Source organism: Artemia sp. Qi Xiang Cuo, chromosome 15 (assembly GCF_049724085.1).
Source record: "Artemia sp. Qi Xiang Cuo chromosome 15, ASM4972408v1, whole genome shotgun sequence".
Taxonomy (NCBI): domain Eukaryota; kingdom Metazoa; phylum Arthropoda; class Branchiopoda; order Anostraca; family Artemiidae; genus Artemia; species Artemia sp. Qi Xiang Cuo.
In genome coordinates, this window is record NC_142808.1 from 53,253,865 (window position 1) to 53,271,261 (window position 17,397).

General features: G+C 34.7%; 1 protein-coding gene across 1 annotated transcript in view; it reads left to right on the top strand.

Moving 5' to 3' along the window:
* The window catches only part of ash1 (histone-lysine N-methyltransferase ash1), a 175,436-nt gene that overhangs the window by 77,053 nt on the left and 80,986 nt on the right, over nt 1-17,397 (top strand). The window contains exons 4-6 of the mRNA XM_089101909.1: nt 4,884-5,070; nt 7,557-8,238; nt 12,500-12,679. Coding sequence (XP_088958035.1) covers nt 4,884-5,070; nt 7,557-8,238; nt 12,500-12,679 — 1,049 coding nt within the window. The remainder of the gene's footprint in view (nt 1-4,883; nt 5,071-7,556; nt 8,239-12,499; nt 12,680-17,397) is intronic.

The window sequence follows — 17,397 nt, forward strand, 5'->3', positions numbered from 1 at the left end:
CGTATTTTGGCAGAAACTTTCGCAAAATGCCTTTGAAACCAACTTGAGACTTCGAAACCTATTTTTAATTCCTAAAAACATCTAATAATAACATTACACTACTAATTACCGATTTTCATGTATTTATTGAAACAATTAATTTAAAATTAGTTTCTTCAAAATTAGTGTTCCAATGTCGAAGCCAAGTTTCGCGTTTAAGAGAGATCTGACTTGACTACCCGTGAAAAGATCTAATGTCGCAAGTTTTTATACGTTCTCTGGAGCACTCGCACCTCGGTCCGGGTTTTTATAATGGGTGAAATAGGGAAAGATCATGCTGCTAATTATATATACTGTAACAGAAACCAAGCTCTATTGGCAACTCGGAAATAGTCACAACGCTGCACACTGCTAGATTTGCGTTGACAACAATCTTTATTTAAATGAATGGGTTCATACCTGTGAGGAGACCTACGGAAAAGTGGTTTTTCATAGACAAGTAAAGAGCCACATTAAACGTAATACTATCAGAAATAAACTAATATAATAATTCAAACCCAAACGACCATACACTACTATTCAAGCCCGAATAAATGAAGCCCGAAACAAGTCCGAATAAATGAAGCCCGAATAAATGAAGCCCGAAACAAGTAATGAAGCCCGAAACAAGTCCGAATAAATGAAGCCCGAATAAATGAAGCCCGAAACAAGTCCGAATAAATGAAGCCCGAATAAATGAAGCCCGAAACAAGTCCGAATAAATGAAGCCCGAATAAATGAAGCCCGAAACAAGTCCGAATAAATGAAGCCCGAATAAATGAAGCCCGAAACAAGTCCGAATAAATGAAGCCCGAATAAATGAAGCCCGAAACAAGTCCGAATAAATGAAGCCCGAAACAAGTCCGAATAAATGAAGCCCGAATAAATGAAGCCCGAACCGAGCAGAAATTAAACTGAACTATCATAGCTACCATAAAGATAACAGGTACAAATATAATGATAAAATAAATCTTAGAACGAGTAAAAATTAAATTGAATCAAGTCAAACCTGAAACGAACAACAATTTCTGCAAACTTGGATTTATCCACTTTCCCCTTCCCTAAACGTAAGACTAAAGCCTATTGCGTCATTTGCGCTTTACTGAAGTCGAATTATGTTCCAAGTATTTTCTTTTTGATTTACAACGTTTAAAACAAATTTAGAAATTGCAGTGAAATGAAATCTATAATTGCTGAATTTTTAGGAATTAGTATCATAATAAATTAATATTCAGTTTATGTTGAAGTAGTTCTCTCCAGTCATCTTGATTATTATAGTGATTTATTTTTCATTTTTCCTCGTTGTTCTGAAAAACGCAAACACGCAATTCAAGATACATATAGTTTTCAGTAAAACGCGAATGACACAACTGGGTTACACTTTTATGGCTAGGGGCGGGGATAGGAACAGTAGCCAAACTCATGTTTGTAGTAATGTTGTTCGTTTTAAGTTTGACTTGAAGATTTATTTATTTATTTATATTAATATATCTTATCTCTTTGTTTGCTATGATTGTTTATTTAATTTCTTTTCGTTTAGGGTTTCATTTATTCTTTCATAGTAATTTCGGGTCGTTTTGAATTTGAACTATTATAGGAATTTATTTCTTTTCTTTTTAAGTTTAGCATGGCTTTTTACCTTTCTTGAAAAAATTCTTATTTGGAAAGTTTTTTTTTATTAATTACGATTAAAAATCACCTGCCTGTCCACATTTTTAGGTTGTGCTTCCGTCACAGGGCACCCCCTCTACAGTGGAACCAAAATCAGTACTTGTTAAGAATCCAGAAAACACGCGAGAATTGTATTGCAAAAATCAGATAGACATTACCCAGTACTTATATGAGACGCTGTATAAACACAGGGTTTCTCACTCCGGGAATAATATTTAAACTTTAGTTTTTTGGGGTTTAGAGGGAATAAAAGGTACCTAGGTTTGTTTTGGTTAGGTTACGTATTTAATATATGCTATGCTTTACCATCCCCCCCACCTAATGGGCAAATATATAGCCCAAATTTGTTTCTGAACTATTATATTTTAATCCTATTTTGTTTTATTTAATTAGCAGTAACGAAACACTTCCCACCTGACTACTGGATTCTTAACAAGTAGCCTACCGTCTTGACTTACATTGCATAATTTATAATTTTGCCCTACCATAACCATAACAATTTAAAACATTTGCCGTCTCTAATTTGTGACAGGAGTATTTCATTTCCGGTTTCTGGTAGTGTTGTTTGTCTGGAGCTACTTTCTTGTGCTTCGGCTTGAGGTTTGAAGTCAAGCAAATTTTAAATATTGAAGAAAAAAAATAAGAAAGGCATTTGGTGCAATAATACTGCTACGTGATGTCTATCGTCGCGATATTTTAGGTTCCCTTTTTAATACAGTTGCCTTTCTCCATGTTCTCTATCTTGCCCTTCTTCTTCGAGGTTTTAAAATCTGTGAACTTTTTCCGATTTGCAGTTTCTGTTTTGGTACTTGTGTATTATAGCGACCATACTCAAAAAGTGAAGTTAGGTTAATCATAATAAAATACACCAAAATAGGATGAAAATATAATACTTTAGTAACAAAATTATAGAAACTATAACAAAGAATTGTGGAAAGCATTGTGGAATTTTATATACTCCTCGATTTTGAATAAAATCGAGATATCTGAGCTTTCTACTTAGTGTATTTTCGGTATTTAAGATACTTTATTTACCACCGTGGTATAAGCATAGAAAATATTGCAGAATTCTAATGCTCCTTATGTAATGACAAGCTGGCCCAAGTCTTCCATTTGGAGCCGTCTGAGTCTTCCATGGGGAGCCGTCCGAGCCTTTCATGAGGAGCCGTCCGAGTCTTCCATGAGGAGCAGTCTGAGCCTTTCATCAGGAGCCGTCCGAGACGTCCAGGAGGAGACGTCCGAGTCTTCCATGAGGAGCCGTCTGAGCCTTCCATGATGAGACATCCGGTTCTTTCATGAGGAGCAGTCTGAGCCTTTCATAAGGAGCCGTCAGAGTCTTCCACGTGGAGCAGTCCGAGTCTTCCAGGGGGAGCCGTCTGAGCCTTTCATGATGAGCCGTCCAAGTCTTCCACGTGGAGCAGTCTGTGCCTTTCATGAGGAGCCGTCCGAGTCTTCCATGAGGAGCCGTCAGAGACTTCCATGGGGAGCCGTATGAGACATTCATGATGAGACGTCCGAGTCTACCACGTGGAGCAGTCAGTGCCTTTCATACGGAGCCGTCAGAGTCTTCCAGGTGGAGCAGTCCGAGCCTTTCATGAGGAGATGTCAGTGACTTCCATGAGGAGAAGTCTGAGACTTACATAAGGAGCCGTCAGAGTCTTCCATGAGGAGCCGTCCGAGTCTTCCATGAGGAGTAGTCTGAGCCTTTCATGAGGAGCCGTCCGATTCTTCCATGAGGAGCAGTCTGAGCCTTTCATAAGGAGCAGTCCGAGTCTTCCATGAGGAGCCGTCCGAGCCTTCCATGTCAAAGTTTCAGCCATTTCTTATGTTTTTCTTCTAATTGATTGTTTGTGTTTTATTTTTGTCCTTTTTCCTTTCGTCATTTGTCTTTTTGTCAAATTTGATATCTTTTGTCAAATTTAATGTCAAATTTAATTGTTGGGGTGGCATAAAATTGGTGTGTTGTCAAGGCTGATTTTCATTTGCGTCAGCTGCTTCATTTTCCCCTCCGCTTAAATTTTTAAATTTTGCGTCGAATTATCATAAATACGTTTTGGTAAAATATGTTGTTGTTTTTTAATTTTCATTGAAAAAGAAAGAAAAATATTTCCCCCTTTTAGATTAGCTAAAAAATATATTTTTTAGTCTGTTGCTCCATTTTTCTTCTTGGTACTTGTATGATAAACCCCCTACCGCTCAAATTTTTCATTCATTGACGCGTTATAGAACCGGTTTTTTGTTAGTTTATTTCAGCTTAGTGTGATACAAGACAAAGAGAAGTGACAGAATAGATGGAAAATATAAAATTTGGGCTATATATTTGCACTTTAGGGGGTGCGGGGGGGATCGTTTTGACAGTTTGAAGTTAGAAAACAGTTCTTACTATATGATATGCAGAATAATTTTACCTAGCACATTAGGCGTGCAAAACTGCTATACTTTACCCCCCCCCCTAATGTGCAAATATATAGCCCAAATTTGTTTCGAATGTATTATGTTTTTATCATATTTCAGTATATTTCATTAGGATTGAGCGTCAGAGAAACATATTCGAAGAATATAAGGTAGGGGCTATATCATACAAATACCAGACGTTCATTCATTGGAGCGGAGTTCGAAATTTGGTAGAATGCTGTAACCCGGTCTTAAAGTAGGACGAAGTTCACATAAAATATCTGAGTAATGAATTGTGGGATTCCCAGTCAAAACTGGGAAACTAATGATAACATACCAGCAAGATTTAAAAACGAGGGGTTACCGACTCAGAAATCACATACACCTTGGCGAAACATTCGAAGAATAATAGATAGGGGATATATCATACAAGTACCTTCTTGTTGTTTATAGTATGCTGTTACATTCCTGTATTCAAACCAAGAGTTAAACAGAGTAACAGATCAATTACGCATCCAGGATAATTGAGAGCTAACCCACCATAAATGTTTACCACCCCCTATGCAGTTGTATGATTAAGGCTAATTTCTAATTTAAGACCCCCCCCCTCCCTCCCCACAAACTTGTTGTAGAATTCGATTTTACACATTAGTTCGCCACAAAAAAAAAACCTGTTTTTCATGTATTAATATAATATTAATACAAGATTATAAATGCAATTAACTAATACTAATAAAAAAATTATGTTTATAAAAATTTATATAAAATAATATATACTAGTATAATCTTATATTGTTTAGGTGAAAATCAACACTGTTGAGCAGCATCTTCCTCTGAAAAAGCGCCACCATCATTTAACAGAAGCAAAGGCTGATTCACCCAAGTCAAATCAACTTGATGGTTCTGTTGAAGATGGCAGTACTGTAACACAAAATGATCAACCCGTCGCTAGTGGTACTCTGCAGCCATCACCAGAAGATGTGAAAGGTATTTGCTAGTATTAATAATAGGGTAATAGTATATTTATAACCGGTGCAAAAGACAGCGGAGTGACAAAGAGAAAAGAAATAAACACTTCAACCGTACACAGTACAAAAACGTACGAAAAAAACACCTAACAAGTAAGGGCATCGTGGGCAGACAAATACTTTTTGGTCCCATGGGGTAGTTTGCCAGCAAGCTCCATGAATTTTAACCTGAGTCTAGGGAGTCTGTACACATATTTGAATTTCTAAACTACGCTAGATGTCGTTAATAGCTTTTTCTGTTGACACTAGTGACTCTTTAACCATAGCTTCAAACCATCAATTTCTAAGGTTATATATATATATATATATATATATATATATATATATATATATATATATATATATATATATATATATATATATATATATATATATATATATATATATATATATATATATATATATATATATATATATATATATATATATATATATATATATATCGCCGTGTTACTAGACTCCTGAATTCATCAAGAATGTATTATCAGGGAAATGAAACGTTAATTACGTTTTTTCAGAGAAAGGAATTTAGAAAACTTAAAAGATTAGAAACCCCTAGAACCTGAAATCAAATCATATAAAACTTAAATTCAAAATGAAAGAAATTGCTATGAATGAAAAAGGAAACCTTAACGATGGAGTGCAATGGTAAATAAAGCCTAATTAAAACCAAGAATAGAATGCTACACATAATGGTGGTGGCAGCACCCCCTTCAATATTTAATTTAACCTCCTTTCATAATCTCTCGTTAAATTTCATTTTACATTTAATGTTTCATGATTCACTATATTTACTGATTGCATTTCATCTTTTCGTTTCATTCATTTACATTTAATTTTAAATTTCACTTTCCATGATTCATTATATTTACATATTACATTTCATTTCATCTTTTTAATTTCATTCATTTACATTTCATTTTACATTGCATTTTTTCATTTCATTCATTTCCGTTTCATTTTGCATTTCATGTTTCATGATTCGTTATATTTACATATTACACTACATTTCATTCATTTATTTTTATTTTACATTTCACATTTCATGCTTCATTATGTCTATATATTACATTTCATTTAATTTTTTCATTTCATTAATTTGCATTTCATTTTACATTTCACGTTTCATAACACATTATATATACACATTACATTTCACGTCTCATGATTCATTATATTTACATTTTACATGTCATTTCATCTTTTCATATCATTCATTTACATTTCATATTACATTTCACGTTTCATGATTCATATTATTTAGGACACTTGTCTTTAGTATTAATATTAGGTTTTTAGGAATAATGTGTGCTGGCTATATACTTTAAATTAGCTGAACTAACTTTAAAGTATAACAAAACGCAGATAATTTTTTGTTTTCATTGGATCCCTTTTTTATCTGATAAAATTGCTTGTAAAGATCTCAGATTTTCCCTTCTATCACTAGAAAATGCCTTACCACCCCCCAAACCCCATCACCCAGCTCGTCCAGTGCTGTTTTAAGGTCTCGTAAACAATCCCAAAGGATGCGATCAATAAGTTATTTTTGGTAAAAATACACGTTTATGACTTCTAGATGGCCTGAAAAATTCTGCTCCCCTTTTCTTATAAATTTTTGGTTCTACTTACCATTATTTGGGAATATTTATTACCTTACCTTAGAACTTAGATCCGCCTCTGCCGCCAGAGGCACCCAGGGCATCCACGGGACTTCACCAATTTTTTCTGATTTGGGCTGCTGGGTATATGTCTTTTCAATCGGGTTGAAGAGAAGCATGGATAATGCGCAGATCAGGCTGGTATGTTCGTCGCAAAGTGTTCCAAGGTCTTCTCCCTCTTCGACTTCTGTTTGGGTACCAATGTAAAGTGGTTTTTAGGGTCTGAGTGTCCTGCTTTCGGAGAACATGGCTGAGTATCTCCACCCCCGAGCTCTAGTGATATCAGTAACCAGAGGCTAGTTGGCAAGTTTGTGGACTTTTTCATTTGTGATTCTGTCTGAGCTGTGAATATTAAATTTTTTTTTCTTCCATCCCGCTCGTCCAACTCTGTTTGAGGGTCTTGTAATACCCAGTGGAAAAGTGCATCAAGTTCTTTTGAAATAAAACTACATGCTTATGGAATATTAGATATCCTGAAAAACTCTCCGCCTCCTTCCTCTTAGGTTCTCGGCTGGGTTTACCCCTGCCACTATTCAGGTATATAAGACGTATATACATCTACCTTTAGGAGGGCGAGGGATTGGAGGGCTCTTTCAAAGACTGAATGAAGGAGCCTCTCTCCCTCGAGTAAAAATTGGAGAAATAGTAGCCTAAACCTGCCATTTTTGGAATTTCAGACCAATTCTTTGAAAAAACTGCTTGCTGCTCTCAAGGCCGTATCAATGGGGGGGGGGGGCGGAGGGGGTTTTTAATTCTCGTATTATAGCTCAGTATATCTTTTTTTCAGGCAAACGGAATATGAAAAGACGTGTTGTAGATCCAGACCCTTCCCTAAATAATAAAATGATATCTCCAAAGAAGCGTCATCTACTGCAACCCCAATCTGAATCCTCTCAAACCTCTTGCGATCTTGTAGAAAACCACATACAAATTCTGGAGGAAGCTCCTCTAGCCCAAATACACGCATTACCTGATGTGATACCAATTTTAAATCCAGTTCCAAAGATCATGCTTAAAATTACAAATGTAGATGGTGCTCCCCAAGTTACCTCTTTGTCGATGAAGAAGACGAAAAGAAAGAAAATCAACAGAACAGGATTCCCAAATAAAAAGAAGAAAAAGCGAATTGGGCCCACTGTGACCGAATCCGAAAGTGATATGATTAAGACAAGCTCAACAGTGGCAGATGATTCGAGTGATGCTAAAATGAGCTCAAAAGAGGTAACTTCAGTGGTTGTGAATAGTGATAAAACTGCTCGAACTTGTAGAAAAAAGGTGAAAGTGAAAGCAGTGAAAATAGCACAGTTAAGAAGAAGGAGGATTGTTCACCTTCAACGTCCTTTGAGGACTAGGGCCAGCTCAGGACACGAGTCTCTTACTGAGGAGCTGCCTCCTGTTCAGCGTTCGCTACGAAGTAGGATTATTTCCCCAGCTCCTGGTGCAGCATCGGTCATATCCGATGGTGACGAGTAAGTCTTTTTTTACCTCTTTTATTCGTTTTTTTCATTATTATTATTCTCTTAAGCATTTCGTGTCTTTTAGCTGATATTATTCTATTTTTCTGCTGATTGGCTCCTTATAAACGTTTATATAATTCTCTTTTTTTTATTCCTTATTATTGTTTTTTTAATTATCTTACGTATATCTATCTGTATATTTATCTGTGTCTGTGACTATAGAAAAAACCTATTTATAGCAAATCTGTTTATTTAACCATGTTTAAATGTACCAAAGGTGTAAAACCAAGTAAACCTTTTTAGTAATTTTTTTTTTTTGAGAAATTGACAAAATAAAGTTATACCTCCCCTAGATTTAGGAAATATATTCGTAAGTGGCAGCAATCGCATACCCTGGGTTGCCACCTGTATCACAAAAATGCTATATTCATAATGTGTAGTACTGTAGCACGTGCTACATTGAATCTAGCACTTTTCCTCTTATATGACCAAATTGAAAATAATGACATATAATATGCAATGTGTCTCGCGTCAAAATTTTGACGACATTTTTATGTCGTCACAACAATTTTTTATGTGTGACAATACGGCGTGTGCATGTAAATTTCCCATTTAGCGCTCCTACAGCTACATTTTTTATGACATTTTGACATTGTTTCTAATCAGCTACATTTTTTTGTAATCAGCTACATTTTTATTCTTTTAAACAATTATTTAAACAATTAATTTATTCATTTTTAAACAAGATTAAATTTTAACCTAAAAACTAGTCTAAATACACTTAAACGGACCTTGCGCCTATCGCGTTCTAAGCTGCGACAGAAAATTTTTGACTAAGCACCTTAAATCGCTATGTAGCACGCACATCCGGGCAATCGTAGCACTTTAAGAACTGACCGTGGTGGCAACCCTGTGCATACCCCGCTCGCTGTGTCGCCTAAGCGTGTTATCTATAGGGTTCATAATCAGGGTTGCCACCCCTAGTCATTTATAATTATTTTCAGTGATTTTTCATATTGCCTAAACAGACAAATCCCCAAATTTGCACATAAATCACTAGATTATTGAAGAAAATCACTACATCAACCAGAAAAAAAACTATAATATATTGTGTTTTTTTTTTACCGGGAGGCAACACTGTTCATAATCACAGGTGCTTGGTTCCGAGCTTCAAACTTGACGTTTTGCTTCTAAAAATATTTACAAAATAAATATGAAGGGGTACAATAAAAATTTACATTAAGCTTTTCAAATTAAAATTGAACAAATTAATTGGGCGTCAAAATTAAACTAAAATGTCCGTGAGAATGGATAAAGAATTTGATTAAAAGAGGAGAAATTTTTTTCTTTGTAAATCAAGTATATCCTAAGTTTGCTTTGCCAAGTCTAACCTGGCTCGTCCCATTGCCTGGTGATCGAGTTGTAACTTTTAGTAAAAGTCATGGGGGGGGGGGGTAACTGAATTTCTTATTCTTCATACACACCTCTCTGTTCGCTGGTACATACACTTTGAAGAGCCAAAATCTGAAGATTTTTGTGCTCTTTCTTCTTATCTTACCCCCCCCCCCCCCATCCCGAATTCCCTCTCCCCTCTTAAAAATGTTATTTTCAGCTCTTTTCTGTTCATTCTTTTAACATTTTATTCCGCTTTTGACACATCTTTTGTCGCTTTTGTGGCCAAAATTGTCACTTATATTTTAAAATATTGATTTCCCTTTAAATTTGAATTTGTTCGGGTTTGCATTAGGCTAATATTTAATGTATGTCTTAATGTTTGGACGATCTTAATTACAGGTTTGAAACTTATACGTTAGATTATAGCACCTTAGCAAAGAAATGGGGCCATTTCTTCTTTAATTGTGTCTTATTTAATTATTTATTTACTTACTTAATTATTACTTACTTATTTATTTTTCTATTTTTTTTTTCAGCTGATCTTTTATTTTCAATTCGCATGGTCGCTGGAAGTGGGGTGTATGTGTTTAGCTCCATGTTTTTGTGTTTTTGAGATATTCTAAGCCTACCCCCCCCCCCCCTGCTATGCTCCCGTAATTAAAATAACTGTTACTTGAAAATACACTTTTCTCCCTTCCACCCCCTTTTCCCTACATAAGGGTCAAATCTGTTTTCATCTATTGTTGACGATATACTGTTACAAAAATAGTAATGCACAAATATCCATGAAAAAAACTTTTGTCAAAAATTAAAAGCTTGGCTTGGATTTTTTATTATTCATGTGTAATAGCCTAAGGATTAGTGTTTTAGCCCCTACTCTGTGTTTTAGCCCCTACTCTTAAAATGTTTTTTATTTAAGTCTAAAACAATGCTTAGCTGTTAAAAAAAATCGTTTGAAAAAAACTAGTGTAGCAAACTTTATGGTTTCACCATAAAGTATACTTTCGGTATTATTATTTTTTATTTTAGCTTTAAAGTATTTTTTCTGAAATAGGGAGGATGGGGCGGACGGAGGGTAGAATCACAGAAAGGGGTAAAACACGGATCAAGGAATAGATTAAAAAATGAGGTACATATTAAGCATCCGGTAAACACGCGAGAAAGACAGCTTCGAAATCTCAAAAATGCAGGTAAAAATAGGTTATGAAAAACAGGTTTTTGCTGCCTTGTGAGGTATTGCTCACTCCGTGACAAAGATTTAAACTTTAGTTTATGGGGGTTGAACGGGCAAATAAAGGTACCTAGTTTAGGTTACGTATTTAGTATATGCTTTGCTTTACCCCCCCCCCCCCGATCGGTGTTCACAGTCCAAGCTTATGATATATATATAAATATGATATATATAAATATATATATAATATATATGTATATATATATATATATATATATATATATATATATATATATATATATATATATATATATATATATATATATATATATATATATATATATATATATATATATATATATATATATATATATATATATATATATATATATATATATATATATATATATATATATATATATATATATATATATATATATATATATATATATATATAGATATATCTACACCCCCCCCCCGATCGGTGTTCACAGTCCAAGCTTATGATATATATATATATGATATATATATAAATATATATATATATATATATATATATATATATATATATATATATATATATATATATATATATATATATATATATATATATATATATATAAATATTATATATTATTATTATAAAATAATAATAAAATTATTATTATTGTTGTTGTTATTTGTTTATAGCCTTGGCTAGGGATTGGTGTTTTAACTACTATTGTGTGGCATGGTTTTTGGAACGAATTTTGGACGAAATTCTATCGGGAAAAACCCTAAAGTTTAATTATTATTTTTATAGTACTCTAGTTTAAGGCCGTTTAAAGTTAAGAAAGGAGTAAAGAAGGGAAGCGCCTCGTCACTTTGATTTTTTTTTAAGAAGGTACGAAAACATTTAGAAAAAAGATGGGCTCCAAAATGAGTCAGGGAATAAAGAATTTCGTTGTTTGGGGATGACACTGTTCTAATGATGAAATCCTGTTCAGTGGATTTGATATTATAAATCCACTGTAAATTTAATATTATATTTCTAATATTTTTAATATTGGATATCTAATATTATATCGATATTGTAAATATAATATTATGTTCACCGAACTATTTTACCTTATCGATTTGCCACCTCATTTTTTGATCTTTTTGTTAATAAAATGGTTGAATTTTTAGAAAAAAAGGCTTAGTTTTGATTAAAAAAAATTGTTGTTTGTGGATGACACTGCTCTAGTGACGAAGTCGGCTTTTGATTTTTTTTTGTTTTACAATAAAAAAAAAAAAAAAGTACTGTGTGCACTTACAGCTAAGTTTTTTTTTATTCATTGATTTTTGGCAAAAACAAAATAAAACATTGCTTATTGGAATTTTTCTGAGTGATTGTTCTAAGTAACTAGATAATTTCTGAATAGAAATAAATAAAATAACTAATACATTCGAAACAACATTAAATGTAGTATAATAATATAAAGTCTACTAAATAATATAAAATCCATTAAATAATAATAAGTCTATTATAAAATCAACTTCTGTCTAAATAAAATAACTAAATAGAAATAAATAAAATAACTAATACATTCTAAACACTATTAAGTTTAGCATAATAATACAAAGGTCTACTAAATAATATAAAGTCTATAATAAAATTAGGTCTAGTCCAAATAAAATAACTAAATAATTTCCAAATAACATAGTAAAAGGTTTTTCCTTCTTTAGTATGTCTGATGGCTGTCTTCCTCCATGTGATTATCCTTTGGAACTAGCCAGTGACGTAGATTGTGCTACTTCTCCAGAAGAAGAGGATTCCGGAAAAAAATCTCCACAAAAGAAGATCCAAGCCCAGAAAAAGAAATATATACCTGCTGGACTCTTTTCAAATTACTACAAAGAAATAGAGTGAGTAGCACTTATTTTTTTCTATATATATATATATTTTAAGAATTACATTTTTTCTTCAAATTTTTAAAAACAGAGATCTTCAAAAAAATGAGAACATTTCGCGACACTATAGGCGAAGGAAAGATTTGACATATTACTATGGTTCTATTGCCCCACCCCTCCCCAAAGCTTCGAAAGTTTTACCTCCATCCCAAAAGCCATTTCAGATGTATAGCAGATATCATTTTGATATTCTGGAAGTACATACTGTCTTTTGATTTGCCTGTGTACCTTCACCCATGTCTAAATTTGAACTTTTAAATATAGACAGGATCTGTACAGAGAGAAGATAGTTGGGCGTTCCTCCCAAGATTTTCTAAATTTGAACTTTTAAAAATAGGCAGGATCTTTACAGAGATAAGATAGTTGGGCGTTCCTCCCAAGATTGTCTAAATTTGAACTTTTAAAAATAGACAGGATCTGTACAGAGAGAAGATAGGTGGGCGTTCCTCCCAAGATTCATCTCCCTCCCCTTTTGAACCTTGTCCAGAGAATCCCTAGGGAACATTGAAAAACTGACGACTAAGAATGGGCGGTTATCATCTTTTGGCCTCCTCCCCTTAAAGATCAGGCTTGTGTGCATCTATGGCGGAGTGGAGGAGGTGTATTTGCAAAAGCGTTGGCTTAGGTTAAGTCACAACTGCTATATGATTTTTTTGTGATTATTATTTACAATCTTTCATGACTATGCCAAAAGATGCTAAAGTTGGGATAGAATGTGTCAGTCATATCGAAAATATTTTCGTTTAATGCTGATTTAGGAACGGAAACTCTCATTTTGGTTCATCTTAATAGTAAAGGTTTGCTGCGGAAGCAAATTTATGAAGATTTTGAAAAGAGCTTGAAACCCTTCGTAATTGGCGAAGAATTGAAATGAAAACTGGCTCATTGGAGTCAGTATGGTTGAAAATTCTTAATGGGAAGTTTTCAACCTTCCATTCGAAAACCCCAAGAATGTCACTTTATTTTTTCCGTTACTAATGGGACACTGGAATATAAATAAGATGCTGTGTATATGCCTGCACACAATCTAAGGTAGGGGGAATCCCCCTTCCTTAGATTGGTATAAAGGCCAAATGATCGTATCCGGGAAGTTTGTGAAGTAGAGGCATATAAATGCCTCTTTCATGTTTGCCCCTCACCCTGGGTTTGCACTGTGCAGACCTGTGTTGGCAGGGAAAGGACAGTTTACACCATTAGTGGAGTGGTAATCCTGGATTGATTTAGTTTAATAGGCATTTGCTATTTATTTCCTATCTGCACAATTGTCCCTGTGCTATCTGTGCCTACATAATTGTGTCTGCATTGCCTGCACAATTGCCTTATCGCCCACAATTGCCCACAATTGCCTTATTTGGACGTCACCTGATAATGTTTTGTTTTTGCACATTTCGGAAAGACAATTTTGAATGAAAATTTCAATTTTTGGAATGGAAAATTTCATTTTGGAATGAAAATTTCAATTAAAGGCTCGATGAAGGTATTTCCGGTTTTGTTACAATAAAATGTTCTAGTGCGTTTTTCAAAAGTTCGATCCCTGTTGATGAGAGGGGGCATCTAAAAAGGGCATGGGGACGAAGCTGTCTGCCCTTCGGTCACTATCCAATATTCCCTGAAAAATACCGTGAAAGTTACAACTTAATACCTCAGCCGTTGCTGAGATATTGCTGATAAGCCCTTTTAACAACCAGCATGGACATATTGCCTCTTTTCCCAATAACTTACATAACTTACAACTCTTCCCCGCGGGCGGTCGGTGGTTATGTCATCCCTGGAGACATACTTATTGAATCGTTAGACTATTTTAACAAGATGGTTGCTTCAAAATTTTGATTGGATGTCTTTGGAAGGAAGGAATCTAAAAACGGCATGGGCCCTTTGCCCTTCGACCATTTATTCCATGTCGCACTAACATCTACCATCGTATCTCTTAAAGCTTTGTACAGATGACCTCACTGAAATGTTCTAATGGGAGATTAAGAGACCAGATCCGTATCCAAGATTTTTTCGGGGGGGGGGGGGGTACAAAAGAAAATTCAAAAACTTATCAAAAAATTGTTAGTATTTTTATACGTTTTTACGAGTCGGAAAGGAATTTCAGAAGGGGGTGGGGCTGCAATACTATTACTGGGTAAAATTTTCGCACAACAAGACCCAATCGGAATTTAACTCGTCAATTCCTTTCGTTGATCATTGAACTGCAACTAAACAATACAAATGCATAACCTTTTTTAAAAAGCTGTTCAACTCAATCTGCTAGTCTGCCCATGAAGTTGGAAAAAAGAATTATCCTAGGGGTGTGCCAGGACGAAAAAGAATGTCCTAGATCCTGATTATTCCTCTGAACTAACTACGCAAACAATATTGATGATGCGAATAAAAATGTTTCTTCATTGAGCTGCTTTTGGAATCGCCATAAAAAATTACAGTGATCTGAAACTTCCACAATCCTCCTCCGCTCACCTTATTTAGCTTTAGAAAGCGATTGTTAATTGTCAACCTCCTCTCTTGTCTCAATTTCAAGCCTGCTTGGCTCAGGCAACTCCTTCTAAAGTTACTGAAATTAAAAAACAGCCATTTATATTGGCTTAAATTTTCCACCATATGCTTTAAAGAGAAGGGGTTGATTATGTCATAGATGACAAGGAATAATATGATAGGCTTAAGGAAATGCGTCAGTGACGTAAAGCAATGAAATAAGAGTACATTTTTTACCCTTGAAATATTTATCTGTACTCTATCTCTATCTGTTATCTTTATCTCTATTTTTTCCCTTTCCCTTTTCTAAAAGAAAGAGGATTGTCTCATTTCCTTTCCAGTCAAATTTGAAATGACTATAAAAAGTATAAAAAATACATAGTCGTACAGTGGCCCATAATTTAATATGGTATTCACATGATGGTAAGACAGCTAACCTTATTGATTATGTTTACAGCTAACCTGCTGTAAACCGAAGACTAGCAGGAGCAGGATACTCGCGTAAAGAGCGAGGTTTAGAGGAAGGGCAACCACTGTCATATGCGTAATTTCTGTTTGTTTTAAGTTCTGATGTTGCTCCTTACTTTCCGTTGAAAAGGACTTGTTTTTTTATTTAGTTTCTGGTAGTTTTTTTAAATAATGCCGAGAACTCTGGCTCCTTATCCATGGAGTTTTTCCCTCCCCCTAAACAAATTCCTCTATGGAAAGGTCCTCCAACCTATCCCCCCTCCTAGAAACCCCCACCACTCAAAAAATGTCTGTATATATCCCGATAACGAATACTATATGTAAACAATGGGCAATGCTCATAGCTTGCAGTCCTTCCTCTGGGGACTGTGGGGGGTCAAGTCTCCTCAAAGAGATTGTTATCAGATCTGTCGACCCTGCTAAACAAAATGGATATGTCAAAAATTTTGATAGGGGGATTTTGGGTAAAAAAGGGGCATTTAAGGGGGCTAGCTGCCCTCCAGTATTTCTGACCTCTTAATAAGGGCCCTATAACTTTTGGTTTCCTACCAAATTAGTCCTCTCTCGATCTTCTAGGATCACTTGTCCGTTATGGTCACCCCTGAAAAGAAAAACTCTACAGTAGTGTTCTCGGATACAGTAAATCTTAAAATAAAAATAAATAATCACATCAAACTTAAAGATAGTAGATAGGGATGTAGATAAATTAATTGATTCCAAAACAAATACAAATTAAATGTAATAATCAATGTTAAATGCTTACTAAAGACACTAAATATGGCAGTTCTCTTTCAAATAAATCCTGGCAAAACCTGGTAAAAACAAAGCCAAGAGAAACCGAAAGTCTGAAAACTTGTTTCTGAAATAAATGTTTAGTGAGGAAATATTTTCGTTTAATGCTAATCCAAGAAGGGAAAGTCTCATTTTGGTTCATCTTAATAGTAAAGGTTTGCTGCGACAACAAATTTATGAGAATTTCGAAAAGACCTCGAAACCCCTTTAACAAATTCCAAATCGAAAGTTTCCAATCCTCCATTTGAAAACCCCGATAATTTTATTTCCTCTTTTCGCCACTAGGGGGGCACTGGAATGTAAATAAGATACTATGTATATTCCTGCACACACGGTAGATTGGAGGAATCCCACTCCCTCAGATTGGTATAAAAACCAGAGTGTCATATCTGGTAGATTTGAGAAGTAGAGGTATATTAAATGCCTCTCATGTGCCACCAACCCCCCCCCCCCACCACCACCCCCAGTCCTAAGCTTAAACTGTGCCGACCTTTGTTGGTAGGGAAAGGAGTCCCCAATTAGCTGCACAATTCGTTGTTCCTGGAAGTGCCTGTTTATCGACCTTGAGCCTTATCTCATTTGAACTTCACCTGAACTTCACCTGTATCTCATTTGAACTTCACCTGACAATATTTTGTCATTTTTGCCCATTTTGAAATAACAATTTTGTCACGATTTCGATTAAAAAGTTCAATGCCGAAATTTTGGTTTTCAAACAGTTCGTTACCATGAACTGTTAGTAAAGAGCAACCCGGCTCAATAGTAATCGAAACTCTAAAAAACGAAATTTTGCAGGTTTACTTACAGTTTTTACTGAACTGGTTTCAAACTCCTATCTGCAAAAATGTTGAATTTTGTATTTTTTTTTTTGCCAGAAGAAAGATCACGGATGTGTGTTTATTTTTTTTTTCAGGGTTGATCGTTTTGAACAAATGGTC